The sequence below is a fragment of the Scleropages formosus genome, chromosome 4 (assembly GCF_900964775.1).
Source record: "Scleropages formosus chromosome 4, fSclFor1.1, whole genome shotgun sequence".
NCBI lineage: Eukaryota > Metazoa > Chordata > Actinopteri > Osteoglossiformes > Osteoglossidae > Scleropages > Scleropages formosus.
In genome coordinates, this window is record NC_041809.1 from 10,581,995 (window position 1) to 10,598,037 (window position 16,043).

General features: G+C 40.8%; 1 protein-coding gene across 2 annotated transcripts in view; it reads left to right on the forward strand.

The window, feature by feature from the left end:
• The window catches only part of adam12b (ADAM metallopeptidase domain 12b), a 78,177-nt gene that overhangs the window by 11,191 nt on the left and 50,943 nt on the right, over positions 1 to 16,043 (forward strand). For both annotated transcript variants that reach the window (XM_018749614.2, XM_018749615.2), the window contains exon 3: positions 2,590 to 2,663. In XM_018749614.2, coding sequence (XP_018605130.1) covers positions 2,590 to 2,663 — 74 coding nt within the window. The remainder of the gene's footprint in view (positions 1 to 2,589; positions 2,664 to 16,043) is intronic.

A 16,043-nucleotide genomic window follows, 5' to 3' on the forward strand; every position in this document is an offset into this window, starting at 1 on the left:
AATTATATAATGAATTCATCTTTGGTTTAGTCCTGATTAATCCCCTGTGCAATACTGAGTCCCATTTAATCTTTTCAGTAGCACAGCGGTTGTCTGTACAATATCATCAAGCCCTTAGGATTCCAAAGACTAGGAAACGATTCCCCAAGTTCAGCAGCTTTCCATTATAAGAATTACCAGTGCATGAAATAAATATTGCAGTGTATCTAGTAAGGATGCAAACAGCAAAACAAAAAAAAAAAAGTAATGCTGCTTCTGAAAATAAGCATACTAGTCGTTATGAATTACAGTTGCAATACCTTTGGTCTTCTTTACTTGGGTAATTTAGGGGTTGCATTTAGCACAGTGGTCACAGACTTGTCACCTACATGTTGTTACTTCAAGACCCTGTTGCTGTACCCTTAAGGAAATGTTTTACCGAGATTAATTCTGTAATATATCCCACTATACTTGAGGGAACGTACTGTACATAATGGGCTCTTTTTTCCAGAGAACAGGAAATTGACCTAAACCTAGTGAAATTTATTATTACCTGCAACAGCAACGTGGCTTGAAGAATTCAGTTTTACACTTCTAAAGTTTGAAAATGGACTGACCTATAGATTTTTACAAAATATGCAACCGCATAATAAACTGTTAAAGAGATAATGTTAATAAGTTTACCATCGACAGACTGGTGTCCCGTCTTGGCTAGTCTATCACCTTGTGCATGGCAATTGGCTCCTGACCACCCCAACCCTGACCTGCACAAGAAATTAACAATCGTGACTGACCGAATATTAATATGTAACTCTCCTAAGAGTTGCCTATTTGTTTTTTCCTATGTTTTCCTTTTTTTTTTCTTTGCTTCACCTGTGCTAGGACAAGATGCCATGTTAACAATATTCAGCTGATTAATTTACGGTATGTTATGTTGCGGTATATATGTTACAGCACTGAAGTATATTGTTGAAAACAGCAGCCTGCTTATTTTCTGGGGAGGAACGATGGGCTGGAACACACAATGTGTTTGGCCAGATAACGAATGCAGGGTCCGAAAATTGGGCTCTGCCAGGTGTGTGCTGTAAAGCGTGGTGTCAGACATTAGCAAAATGGGTGTAAAACTCCCCGCAGTGCTTAAAAAAGGCGGTCAAGGTTTCCAAGAATAATCAATCAGGCTTCTCCTAGATGATTTTTTTTTCCTGGCTTTGGAAGCATGGCTGTGGAAAAAGGAATGAGTTTCGCTTGGTAAGATTTGCTTTCTTTAAATACAGTCTGCTCTTTGCTCAGGAATGACAGAAAAGCAACAGCACTGAGAACTACTGAACACTTTCCAGCAAAACACTGACTCTGCTCATTGGATTTCTAATGCACCTAACAGAATTTAGACTCGCTGAGAGGATGCCTCGGAAAGTCTGCGGCCTACAGTGATTCAAAAAGAAAAAAAATGTTGAACAGTTCATTCTGAGTAACGCATCAAGCTAAATGCTGATGATACAGTTTAACTGGCACACATCTTTTAGGATGATGCAGATGGGTGTCCGCATAATATAATGCCAGTGTTCAGATCAATTTATACTGAAGCCAAATAAAAGTCTGTCAGTTGGCATTTGTAAGGATTTTTTAAAATTAGAATGTCAAAAGTTTTTTCCTGTAAAGGCTGTTTGATCTGGCACATATCCTGCTGGTGATCCACCCAAAGATGGGTTTGGCAGAGAAGGACAAAAGAGGATGTAAGAGCACCTGAAGTTTCGTTCACTGCCAAAGTAAAACTAAACTTTGAGCACATTTGCATGAAACTACTTTTTCCTGAGGCTGTGGGTTAATAAGATTGACCCCGAAATCAGACATTGTGTGTTCCCAGCTCTTTTGCAGCAATTCCATCAGATGTTTAACACTTGTGGGTTGCTTTGTTAGTACTCATTTGCCCAATTTGTCCCACAAAAAGTATTTCCCAAGTTGCCTATGCGTACTCAACCATTTGACAAGTACTCCCTATTACTTGACAATGAGGAAGAGATTTCCTGTCTCCTTCAAGATCATGGGATGTCAAAGGAAGAAGGTTTTAAAATACCCCTTAAAAATATTCAACACTCATTAAGCACCATGGATTTACAGGATGCACCGTACTGAATGTCCTGGTTTTTCTGGCGTATTGTTGTCATGTGTCATTGTTGTCACATGTCTTGTCATTCATATCTTTGGTGATCAAAACAGTAAGTAAGAGATGTAAAAAGCCTTGGGATCCTGCTAATGTGATGATTCTCATCACTGACTTACCACGGCAACTCTTTAAACTGTGGCACTGCTAATAGGAAACTTCTGCTGAAGTTTTCATACAGTTTATAAAATATTGTAATGTAATTTCTTCAGTTCCACAATGGAAGTTTGTCCAGACCAATTTAAATCTCAGGCCATCATCAAGAAAAACAGAAAATCATTGGGACCGCAGGGGTTTTTCAAACAACCTCTTGGTTACCCTTGAATCATGTCATACTTCATTTTTGCAGTAACATTCAACTCTCTCCCTCTTGTTCGGCAAATGACAAGAGGGTCATGGGCTTTTTGACAGTTGCAATTTGCTTAGTGTTTTTTTTTTTTTTTTTATAGAATCATCCTACGTCACTCGAGCTATTGATTGAGACAGAAGGTGAGCAGCTGCTCCTGGCTCTGGAGAAAAACGAGTAAGTGTTCCTGATTCTCTTAAACTGCACTGAAAAGGCATCCTTTGAGAAAGAGGCATTTCTGGGATATAAATTCGGGGCACATGCTCTGCCCAGGGCTGTGACTGAGGTTGCGACCAGTGGAGCTGCACAGAAATGAAGAAAATATTTGAAAAAAAAAAACACTTTTCCTGACTCTCTGAGTGCAGACAGCACTTGGCAGACCTTGTGTTTAGTCTCATGAAATGAAAAACTTGAAAGCCGTGAGTTGAGAGTTGAAGAATGAGGCGCAGGTGAATACGGCAGGGATTTCCTCCCCTGTCAGCTTTCCTGTTCACTTGCTGTTATCCTGTAATCCTCAGGCTGCTTGTGGAAACATAGCGCGATGTATAAGGGCTACCCACAGTCCTGCGGGACAGTGTTTATGAGATTTGCAGCATTAGGATTTGAAAGAAAACAAATCGTGAAAGAGCACCGGCCTGGGGCGGCACTCTAGCCTAGTGCCCTGTATAGCACTGGCAAGTGGAACTGAATCCCTGTGAACATTGAAGCCAATTGGTTCTATTCATCTGTGTTGAAAGGAGAGGTGAGTCAGAGATGGCATCCTTCTCGGGAGGTGGAGGAACATAATCACGAGCAAGTCTAGTCCACCTTACAGAGTATTTCTTTGCGGTGTGAACTGCTTGTCAGGATCCACCTGCGGATGCGAGTGCACAGGGAGATCCCATTTGAATTTGGCAGCAGGAGGTGAAATGGCAAGGTGGGAAGCAGGGGATGTTCCCTGCTCTCCTCAGGTGTCAGCTGGAAAACATCAATCACAGCAGCCACAGCATCTGCCAGCTGCAGCTATACCCCTTCCAGATGTTGCAGTGTTTTTCTTATTTTTTTATGTCTTTGACAAGCTTGGTTGTTTGATAATGGTTGATTCAGTCTGATGTATCATACCCAGCATGCTGTCATAGCATTTTGGCAATAGCAAGATGTTGAAACTCGAGTCAAGGGGTTGGGCAAGAACCAAGAAATGTGGGGCACAGTTCATAACCATTCCTGACACCATTCACGACACAAGGCCTCACCCAAATGTTCGAATCACCAATGTTCTCTTTTGAGTTGTGCATGATCAATGTTTCTTCAGTACTGCAGATATTGCAATATTTGTATAAAGCTAATAGTTAGGTTCAGTATATATAGTAGTATAGTATATATAGTTCATTGGAAACTGGTATGTGTTCATGAGATGTGCTAATTTGATGTGATTCAGGAGCAGACACAGGTGCGGGAAATACTGTAAAATAATCTTAGCAGGTTTTCAGAGTGAACTAAATGCCAATTTCAGTCAACTGTCCAGTTTACATAAATCCTGGTGGAGCCCTGCTAGAAAGAAAGAAAGAAAGAAAGCTGCTCCACATGAAACGCACAGCAGCTCTTGTGTTCAGTTGGACTCTTTTTGAGTAAATCACTACATGCAGAGTCCTTATGATAAAAGTGCAGGATTTTGGAACTGATTCCATTTCTTTTTTTCTTTTTTTTTTTTTTGCCTTACTGCAAATATTTGACCTAAAAAAGTTGTCCATTCCAGTTCATTTGCTCTTTTTCCCCGCCCTCCGTTAGAATCGCGCCCGAAAGGCAGACTGAGAAATGAGGTGAAGTGTCTGGCATCTTTCTTGAATTCCATTTCTCATTAATTTTCAATTTTGTTTCAGAGACTTTGGAGCAGTGCTGCAAGTTGTCTGTTTTTTCATCTTGCTTTGGAGGGCTTCTGAGTGTTCAGCTCTTACCTTGTTACTTGCATTTCTCGGGATCTTTTTTCTAACTTTTTTATGTTCTTTGGGCCATCAGAAACAATGCAGGAAACAATGCACCATCACTGAACAAAAATCCACCGTACATATCTCACAAAAATCAAGACTCAGATCCTGTTTGCATGAGCCAAAGCAAACAAAAGAACACGAATAAGGTGCGACGTAAACAAATAAATCAAAATGTCAAAAGTTGTATGAGACTGAAATGATTTTTTTTTTTTTTTTCGGAAGATGAAATCCAAAAAGATTTTGCTATGAAAGATATTGGTTTGATTCCTGCGTTTGAAACCAAGGAGTGTCATCTGACATTTAGTCAGGGTATGCATCCCTGTGAAGTCCATCTCCTTCGTTTCAATATTCTAATGTCAAGTTCCTTACATAAGGATTGTTCTACTGAACATTGTCTGTTAGAGTTCAGTGACACAATGCAGCAACCCTATAAAGCAGCACATTTTCTCCCATGCTTCATCTTGTAACACTAAGAGAAGCCAGTATAAGCTTTAAAAGTTGTATGAATTGTATGAATTTATGTTGGATTTCATTGCATATATTTTGAAACTGTGCTGGAATGTATGATTTTTTTTTTAAATATACAAAAATAACAGTGATAGTTGTGGTTGGTAATAACTCTTCTGAATGCGCTTTAAGATTCTTTTGGATTTTGGCCTTCGGGAGAGCCTTGTTCAGGGTGTCAGGAATCTGAAAAGTAGAACATCTGTGGGTCTAGTGGTTAATAACTACACATTCATCCAGAAGGATGTATATTCACATCATCACATCAGTGTTATCTTTAACATCTTCAGTTATAAATTCCTTAAATAGCCCTGTGTCATAATAACATAATAGTCTTACCATCGCGGAAATGGTTGTAAACATAGCCCTCCCGTGTCTTTTAAAAGCTGTTAAGCGGGAAAATGGTGTCGGCTCTTTAGATGTAGTGTCTGCCATGTTTATGTGAAAGCCCTAAAGAGAGTTTTTCAAAGAATCTGAATAATCAGAGGCGTGTGCCCAGAGGGAGGGCGCTCTTTCCCCGTACCGGAGGGGCTCCGTGGAGCTCGGCTCGAGGCTGAGGAGTGCCAGAGGAGCAGTCCCCCAGAGCGGACGCTGGACCACCTCTCTGATCAACACCAGTTGTAAAAACATGGCAAAATGCCGGAAGGGTGGGAGAGAAAAAAGAAATGTCAAATGAAATTATTAAAATTGAAACCACAATCCTGGTGTATCCTGCTCGGCGCTGGGATTCAGTGAAGCAACATTTCCGGATACAGCCTGTTTTCGCTGTTTTCTTTTATGTGTAATTCTTGAAAAAAGTATTGAATATGTAATGGACATTATTGGAAAACACATTTTGGTAAAAGCTGGTCATTGATCATTTGTGGACCAACAGCAGCCAGTCCTTTTAACTGGATAAATGTCCTTTCCATTAAGAAAAAACGGAATAAAAATTAGCATTTTTTTTCTTCATAGTCTTTATATGTGCTTTGCTGTGGAAGTCACAAATATTTATAAATGAAATATTTCAGCTGAAAACAAGAATTACCTGTTGGTTTAACACACTCAGTCAATTGTTTGGGCAACATTGTTTATTTCATTTAGAGCATGAACAGCTTTGATGAGGTCAGCTCTCCAGCTGTAAGTGCAGCGTTGTGTGCCATGTAGTAAATTTAAAAGAATGCATGAGTGTGTCTGTTCTGTCAACATGAAGTCTTCATACACTTTATATAAAAACACACATCAGTGGGAGACATGACTAAACCCCAACTCCTGAAACGTCTGCACACACCCAGGTCCAGATGTTAGGGGACTCGGGCTCCCTCAATGTTCTGTTTTTGTAAGAGCTCAATCTGGACCTGACCCCCCCTGCTGTGTTGGAGATGATAACTCAACCAAGTGTAAGATGCTTTGTCGTATGTGTCACTCATTACAGCTCACACTGTTCCTCAATGTGCCCTGCAGTGCGGGTTGGGTTCTCAATTTTTCTTTTTTTTTTTTTGTTCGACGTCTTAGTCAACTAACAAAGGTCGTGAAAGTAAATTCAGACCAGTTTCACAAAGATATGGCAGTCAAAATGAGTTGATATAAACTGTGTAACAGCATTTCATCAATAAATATATTAACTGCATATGACTTATTTGTAATGCCAGCATCCGCCTGCATCCAAAGCACGACCAGGGTTGAGAGCCGTGCCGCAGTGATGGTAGGAAACATACTAGAAACCTCTTTTTTAATATAACACAGACAAAGAGCAAACCTTGAGAGGGTGAGGGCAGACTGATGGGCAAACACCAAGACAGGCATGAGACCCAAAAAAACACAAACTGTGTCTGCACTGGCAGCTGGCCCAGATGTTCCCTCTTCTGAGGGTCAAACTCGGATGCGCTGACACATTTCTACATCCGTCAGCTTGGACAGGAAGGACCTCAAACAAACCTAGCATTCTTCACTGACACAAGGACATTGTGTGCATTTTCTTTTTTATGATAATGAACACCCACATGGGTGCAAAGGTTTGAGGTGTGGAGTTAGAGGGACTAGGAGGGTCTGCTCTATAGTACCTGAGGGCCTGAGAAGGCAAGAGGCCAACACTGTGGTAGCCAAACTTATCCCTGATGTGAAAATAAGGGAGAGTTGTTAGTTTCCATCATTGGCCAACACTTGAGGGAGGCGGCCAGATCTTCTCCACATTTAAATTGTATTCGTCAACGAACAGATACGAGGGTGTGCTAAACCTACTTGGTGCAGCTCATCCTGTCACAGTGACTTATCTGTTTGTTTAGAGGTCCATAAGGTGGAGAAAAGCCTAGAATGGGCAGATAAAACAATCTCCAAGAGCTTTGCATAAACATTGTAAGGAGGGGCAGACTAAACAAGCAGCGCTATTACCACTGACCTCTGGAGGACAGGGCGTCATGGTGGCTGCTACTCTCCAGGCCTTCTGCAGAAGATCAGCCCTAATAGCCTACTGGCTTTTGATTCCAATGGGTTGCTGAACAGAACGGCCTGTGGGGAAACATATTTCTCCCTGAAGTAATGTGTAAGACTGGCTGGGGATGAGACAAAGTACAGGCTTGGGAGTCCACACAAGGTTGCCATGCTGCAGGAGGATCATGGTGTCCTTGCCTTGGTGTCATCATCCAGTTAGTGATGAGAAGATTTGAGGTATGGTGGAACGAGACAGCAGATTGCAGTTTATACACAATACTTTCCCTGAGCATCGAATGCCTCTTATGCATACATATACTGCTTATTGAATTCAAAAGGACACCACAATAATATAGCATACTTCAGCTGAATGTGATTACTGAATTTTAAAATTGTGCTTACACATACAGTAACCTTCAGATGAGAGTCAGACTTGCCTTAAGTTATTTCGATTTAGAGGGACCTTGTATTGTTTACCGGCAAGAATCTCTTATTTGTGACATCGAAACAATAACGTCCGTACTGTCATGCAGACTCCAGAGAGGATCTGTTTTCTGTTTCTCAGATGCCTTTGGCTAATCCTACAAGTGACCTAATCCCTATGTATCAGAGACTCCCTCCCCAACCACCACTTCCCCGGACCCCCTTCAGCTTCCAGTCTGCTTTTGTGGACAGCCTGGAGAGCTGCTTTACACTGCAGAGCTGTTCATCTGAGCCCTTCAGGACAAAACCCCTCCTTTCCCTTCTCTCCCTACTGCCTGTACTGGAGCCAGATGGTAGAGATATTTTTCAGCAAGCGAAAAGCCGGTTAGAAGATAGGTATGATGGGTAACTGACAGGACCAATAAGATCCGAAAAATCTCCCAACAAAGAGACAGTGACATTCTGCATTCTAGTGGGAATAATGAAAAAACTGTTGCTGACACATTACCAAAAGAAAAAAAAAAAAAAGCCTCACCTTCAACTCTTCTTCTGTGCTACTCATGGTTTATTTGTTGTGTGCAGCTGTTTTACTAAAACCCTATGCCAAACAAAAAAGGTATGGGGACAAAGGTCCCTTTTACCTGTGAAAACTTACCAGATTCCCAGACCAAACTTACCAGACTAAACTCATATGTCTCCGGGTCACTGGGCGAGGAGTGGCTGCTGTGAAATGATGAATCCCCAAAGCGTCAGAAATCTCCATTCGTTTTTAACACATTATCCTCAATGAGAGGCCACAACAAGAGAGGCCACTAACCAATAATCTAAGCTCATCCATCTTCAAATATAAATGTCTTTTAAAATGTTTTGTAGACATAATGTGTGCCTCTAGAACCAAAATGTTGTGAAACAGAAAAAAGTTGCATTTTGCAAGAAAAGCTAAGTATGCAGGAAATTAGGTCTGTGTCTTGTCTGGAGCTTGGAAGTTAACGATGCATCATGTCCACATTTATCTGCAAGAGCATTTGTCTGGATCAGCAAAAATGTAATAAACATTCTGCAGTGTGTGCATGGTCAATTCAGGGTTTTTTTTTTTTTTTCTCACTGAATGCATATTATTCCTGTGGAAAAATTACAAATGCACTCTTAATGACCTCTGAAAAAAATGTAATCATCTTGGTATGTTTAGTCGGTCAATTTCTTGGTCTCTGTCTTTTCATATAGTCTGTTAGACTCAGAGCCTGCTGTACAGAGCAGACAGTGTTTTATCGGGTCATACGAAGAAGGACAGTGGGCCGTCAATATTCAGAAGGTTTTCCATTAGAGAAAATGATTACTAATGGTGGTGCAGTAGATCTCAGGCCTACGCCCAAGCCGGCTAATCATTATTGCAATGACAGATTCAGTAATTGGAGGCTGAGACAATTAGTCCGGGGAGAAATTATGGCATTTGAATCTCAGTGTTGCTGAATGCGATCAATGGAGAGAGGGCAGATGAACATTTGTGACCTCTTAACTTTTTGCAGACAGGTCTATTCCAGGAGGTTATTTGGGTTGGTGATGGACATTCTCATCAACGCCAGTCTATGGTTCTCATCTTTCTTGGCTGGGGGGAAGGGATGCTTTTAAAATGTGTTGCAAAGTCTACTCGCAGTGACAGTAAAGATTATGTTATTCTTTTCTTCACTTATTCATTTTCCAGTTACAGAATTATTACTGTTGTATGATGTTGAAATTCTTTGTGGTCTTTTGTAACCCTAAACTGTTCTTGCAGACAGAATGTTAATGCTCCCTTCCTCATTTACATCAAGTGTAACTTCTTATTATATCTTTAGATATAGTAATTACATAATAATGCATCACTGATTCAGCCAAAATATTTTCCTTTCAACCTACAAGTCCTTCTGGTAATCAGTGTTAACCTTTAGTTACACTCATGAGGGGTCTCTTCAATATATGTACTGATTGCAGATTATCTGTAGCTTCCTCATCATTAATATCTGAAGCATTATTTACTCGTGTCAAATATTCTTCATTTTCTAGGATACACTTCGATTTCACATTTTCTTTTTCTGAAGGGACAGTACCCAATACCACCATAAAATTCCTCATCCCTCAAATAATTTTTTCAGCATTAAAAATGCCTTATGATCATTCTTTCACACCTTTCAACAGAATATTTGTAGTCCTTCTAAAAACTTAATTTTCCCTTTTATAGAAAGAGGTGCTGGCTCAAGTAAGTCAGAAATCCTTGACATTCTTAAGGGTAAGTAATTTCCATTGGATGAAATTCCAGAGGAAGACTGGATGATCCCATGGGGTTTTTGCATATGTTCCCAAAAGAATGTGCTTGAAGGATTGCTAGGTATTTTTAAACCACAGTCAGACTTGGTACTAAGGGAGAATGCTGAATTGCTCCAATTAGGGGAATAATTAATTAAAATGAGTGTTTAAGTGGCGCTGACTTTGAATGATAACATGCAAATACAACAACTGAGAGTATGGACCCTTAGAACTGAAAGAAAATGAGTCCTTGCTAAATAGTTCCACCATCATGTACTCAAACGAAGCATAAGAGTATAGGAATAAAACGTTTTTCTAGATCTGTTTTAAAACAGATGTTTTAACTCATTATCGTCCTGTATCAGGGCTCCGGCTCGTCCCCCTGAAGACCCTTCTTGGAAGCAGGAGTGTGGAGGTGTTTGTGAGAGCAGTGAGGTTGTCTGTTAGAGCCATCAGAATCAGGGGGTATGGATGTGTGGATGATCGGAAGAAGGGTGTGGAAGCCAGGGATCTCCCCAGGATTTTAAAGTGCCATAGAGCTTGTGAGAGGAGTCGGGAGGGTCTGATTCAGTCCTTTACGTTCCTGTTGGAATTTTTAAAATGTGGCATAGGCGAAAGAAAAATACTCCCTTCTGTTTTACAATGATTTTACCATGAGGACGATGCATTTGTGCAACTGGATATGTGTATGTGGCAGAGGTGAAGGCCTCCAGTGTTTTCTGAGGATGACTGCTAAGCATAAAGAGTGTAAGGAAGCTGCAGTGCTGCCACTTCTGGTGTCAAGCTCAGGACACAGGGCTGCATGAAAAACTGAGACACCAGAGACAGAGGCTTTGGCAGATGTTACTGTTGCCGGTGAATAGTTAGTGGTTTTATTATTATCCATCATTTACATTCCATGTATTAATTTAGTAGACATGTTTATCCAGTGCAATACCCAATTTATGGTATCCCAATATGTATTTTAAGACAAAGAGCTTTAGATACAAATACACAGTTTATCAAAACTCATTTACATTTTAATTTAGCAGACACTTTTCTCCAAAATGGCATGCATCTCATAGAAAATACAGTTTTGTTTGTCTGATAGCCCTGTTTTGGTTGTGAGCATCACACATGTCGCTGTCTATAAAATTAAGTGCCAGATGTGCAATAGGTCATGACAGATGGTGTGATATAAATTTACCTGTTAGATGATCAGGAGAAAAGTGGGTCTGAAAGAGATCAGAGTCATATGGAGTTTCGGTTTTGGACTCTGTGACGGTGAGACCACTTTTGTCCAGTGTAATTTACAGCTTTAGGATTATATGCTAAGAGACTTACAGTTATTAATCCATTTATCCAGCTGGATAAGTAAGCAATTAAAGGTAAGTACCTTGGTTATGGGGGGTGTGGTGGCGCAGTGGGTTGGACCACAGTTCTGCTCTCGGGTGGGTCTGGGGTTCAAGTCCCGCTTGGGGTGCCTTGCGGCCGACTGGTGCCCTGTCCTGGGTGTGTCCCCTTCCCCCTCTGGCCTTATGCCCTGTGTTACTGAGTAGCCTCTGTGACCCTGTATGGGACAAGTGGTTCTGAAAATGTGTGTATACACCTTGGTTATGGTATTTGTTGTGACTGTGAGCCAACACACAGGATGTTGGACCCAAGTGCAGGATCTTTATTGCAACCAGGAGGGACAAGGCAAGTATCGTAGTCAGGGACAGGCGAAGGGTCCGGTCAATTGGTGAATGTTGTTGGGGGCGAGGATTCAGAGATGTGGTCAAGAGGGATGCAACGATATTAATTAATGTGGGAGTCGTGGAGGAGGGTAGGGGAGCAAGGGGGAGAGGGACAAGGAAGAGGAACAGTCACGGATGTCTAGTGAGCGTAGAGAGAACGCTTGTCTCGGTTGAGATTCCACGACTGGAAGGCGGTGGTTTGGTGTCTCTTACACTTCCCTGTCCTGACTGGTACTAGGTGTTCTCATCTGGGGTACGGTGGTGGCTGTGACAGTACTACTGCGGCAGCAGGAATTTGGATCCTGGGCCTTTCATTGTAAAGTGATGGCTCTAACCACTACAGTACCCATCCTGTTACTGTTATCCAGAGTGTTACACAGGGCACTTTTTAACACAGCATCCAGTTCACCAATTTAAACAGTTTTCCTGAACAGTGGATATAACAGCGGATTCTTGTCCTGGGATGTGAACCTACGACCTTTTCATTACAAATAGATAATGCTTCCTGCTGCTACTATACAGTGACAAGGGAATGAAACCAAAAGAAAATAAAGGCACTGATACCGGTCTGTTTCTCAGGAACATAACAAGAGAGTTCACTCACAGAGATATTTTGGAGGGAAAAGTAGATGATTCACCAAGTCCATTCATTTGAGAATATCCACTTTCCGGTAGTATTATATGCAAGGCTCTGGATGGCAGCCACAATAATAAAGCAGCTGTTAACAGCTTTGCCATGAATTATAGATTCAATACTAAAAACGGAATAAGACAAGGGGAAAACATAAAAACATAAAGAGGAATTACTTTGTTGACTAATGTACTCTTATCTATAATGGCAAGTGCAGCCCTGGTGATGTACTGCCGTTTGCCAAGGAGGGCAAGTACCACACATATTGCTTATTTGTGCCTAACAAATGCGGTCATGTGTCTCTGTGACGTCTGCGGGCTCCATATATAAATCGTAGCAGATGAGCCACATTTAGAGGCAGTAATTAATTACCATTTAGGTCATTTTTATTTATGACCTTAAAAGAAGTGTTGGTGCAGACTGTCATAGTAATGGACTTGAAAATGATGCATGGTTTTACCCAGCGACAGCATTTGTTGTGGACTGTGCTCCGTCCTTCTGTTTTACTCATACAGTGCTCTCCTGACAGTGACATAAATCACCAGGAGCACGACCATGGTTTCGTCTTGGCTCTCAGCTGTAGTGGGATCTCTGCGTGGAGAACGGTGCCATGACCTGCCCCCCTGTCTCAAAGCATAATGGGATGGCGGGGTGCTGTTCTGTTGCCCCAGTTGGCTCTTGCTGTCTGTGCATGACCCTGTGATTCAGCCATGTGATCTCTCAGAAAGAAGCACCTTTTCTGGGTCCTTTCTTTGAGGGAAACAGAGAGAAAAATAGAAGGAGAACACTTCATCATTATGAAAACTGTGGATAAAGACTGAAGGAGAAATTTTTATAACACTGTGTTTTCCCCCAAGAGTACTGGGGACGTCTAGCAGAACAATGAGCGAGGCAAGGAAGAGCTTAAATTAATTGGAATGTTGCTATTCTACCACACTGACAGTACATATGTGAGTGTTTGTTGTGTTACAAGGAAGTTAATTGGATGCATTGTTTGATTTCGCAAACTTTAGCAGTTAGGAATATAAATGTAAATTAACTGAGTTATACCCTCTTGGCCGGGGGATGTTGTGCTGCAATGGAGGTCCTCCAACATGATTGTGGACTGCTTTCTAAATTGAAGATGAAAATCCCCAAAGGTCTTTCATGAACCCATATTAAAATGTTTACCAGAATATCAAATGTAACAATAACTGAACTGCGAATAAGACAGTCTGAGAAACGCACGTGACTGTATAACTCCCATGGTGTCTTTTCTTGTTTTTTGTCCTCATTATGTTGCTGAAAGACACTGGACAGTGATTATAATTTCATATTGCTTTCCACATGTAAACAGCACAACTGAAAATACAACATACTGCAGTAAATGTTATATGAAATTACTATTTTGGTTATATTTCTGATTCTGCATATTTGCGATACATAAAGCATTTTAAAGCTTTTCTTGTCAAAATAAATGAAGACGAACGTATTTATTAGCTTGATCTCATTTATTTGCCGTTCACATTAAATTGTCTTCTCGAAATGCGGGAAATGAGGGAAATGCGGATGATTATTTGTATCTTTCACTTGCTAACATTAAAAATTCAGCAGGAGAGCTATTCAGCTATATCCATATATGAGACATATGGCTCTACTCATATATAGGCAGAAACGATGGGATTACCTCTCTGGTTCAGGGTACATTTTCTTAAATTAAACTGAACAGGTTTTTAAATTTTCATGTACTTCATTGCACGTACATGCATACTGTGGCGTGCAGCGCTGTGAGGTTGGATGGGGCGAAGAAGGACGCAGAGGCAGCCTTCATTTCGAATGTTTTATTAGAACACCGGTACCAAGGAAATAATGCTCTTGGTCCGAGGACCCTGTTTCCTCCAAGACCTGCGTCTCCAGCCAGCCTTCCCAGCCTGCTTAACGCCCCAGGCTCTCTTCTCTTTCTCTAAATGACAGACGCAATCACCCCCTTATATTCCCCGTACATCACCACAATCTAACCAATTAGAATAAATACATTTCCCACTCAAACACAGTAACGCGGTCGTTACAATACATACATGTTGCATGTAAATGTGCATCTATTTTGCATGTTTTTAAATGGGCATGTATTTTAAATGTGCATTGAAGGAAGGCACATTTTGGTTTTGCTGTGTACTGAGCAGCCTGCCGTAATTATTTTCACCTTGAAGGGTTCGGTGTTAAGTTGAAACAGGCATGCAACTGTTTCACAGTGATTTGTACAAGAAAGGTCACATGCAGTTCTTTTTTCAAGTGCAAGGTCTTAGAAATTGTGTTTCCTTTAGCGTGTGTAGCAAACCGTTAGAAATCTGCTTAACTGGTAACACAGGATTAAGTAATAAGATGTTAATTAGACACAGGTAAGCAAAAATGCAGTTTAAAATGCATTGTTTTTTGGTTCACAGATGGTTATGTTAGCCCCTTTTATTTTTCCGAAATAGTTTAAGCAGAATGTAATTGGAGATTTGGCCCTACATCTAAGAAAGACTACATGGGGTGTTTCATGAAGCTACACATTCTTGTCCAAGCCAACAGCTAGGAAACAAGTATCCGTTCTCATTTCTGTAGCTCCAGAACCCTGCTGATTCTATATTAACTTTATTCTCTTTATTCACATTCTGTGGATGTACCTCGCATACCTTGTGTGTTTGCTTACAGTTAGAATGATTTGGCCCAATGGAATTTGGATGGTGGTACCATTCAAAAAAAGAAATTGATTCCATGCCGAATACACTGTGGGAACCAAGTAGCTCTTATGCAGATACGTCCAATATACCTTAGTTAAGGGGTCTTTTTCAAGCCAGAGGGTAATGTGGTTTTAATTGCTCAGAGTGGTGACTCATGGAGTAACATCAGAGTCCAGCTCCCACAGTGGCTCAGAGTGATGATGAAAGGGAACTTTTAAAAGAACTTTAATGGCAGGATGGTAAAACGTGTCTCCTTCTGCTTGTAAAACTGGAATTCTGGCCCAGTTAAAAATAGAGAAAAGACAAGGTCTCGGCATCATCAAGTCTGTTGGGTGAGCAACCTCAGTGTCTCTCACTATGCTCGAGCCTCTGTAGTGTTCCACCATGCTTCCTCAGCTCTGTCTGAGCTCAGGGAGTACCTTAATTATTCATCCTACCTTCCACTGGAAGCACCCTAATCCAGACCCATCAAAGGCCTGCTGATGGAACATGACATAATGAAAAGAGTGGTGTGGAACACTAATATGCTGCCAACTATTCTTTACATTGTGAAGTCATAGAAACTTCTAGGCACAGAAAGCAAAAACACCCATAAAATGACTAAAAGGATTACATATTAAATTGGAATAGGACTGAAATATTACTATTTACAGTATATATTTTTTACTGGTGGCATGCCATTTGAAAATGATAATTAAGAACAGTATTTATTATCAGTATTAATTTATGGAGAGTCTTTTACTAGCATTGTTAGTAGTTTTTAGATGCTGAGATTGACAAAATTTGGTTATAGTTGAAGCCAAGCTAGTAGGTCAGTGTTCTTATACATTGACCTTTTTATGTCATAGCAGGGAAGTCCATCTCAACCATAACACTGTCTAGCCCCTTCAATGAATTTTGGCTATCATCGCTGTGATTAA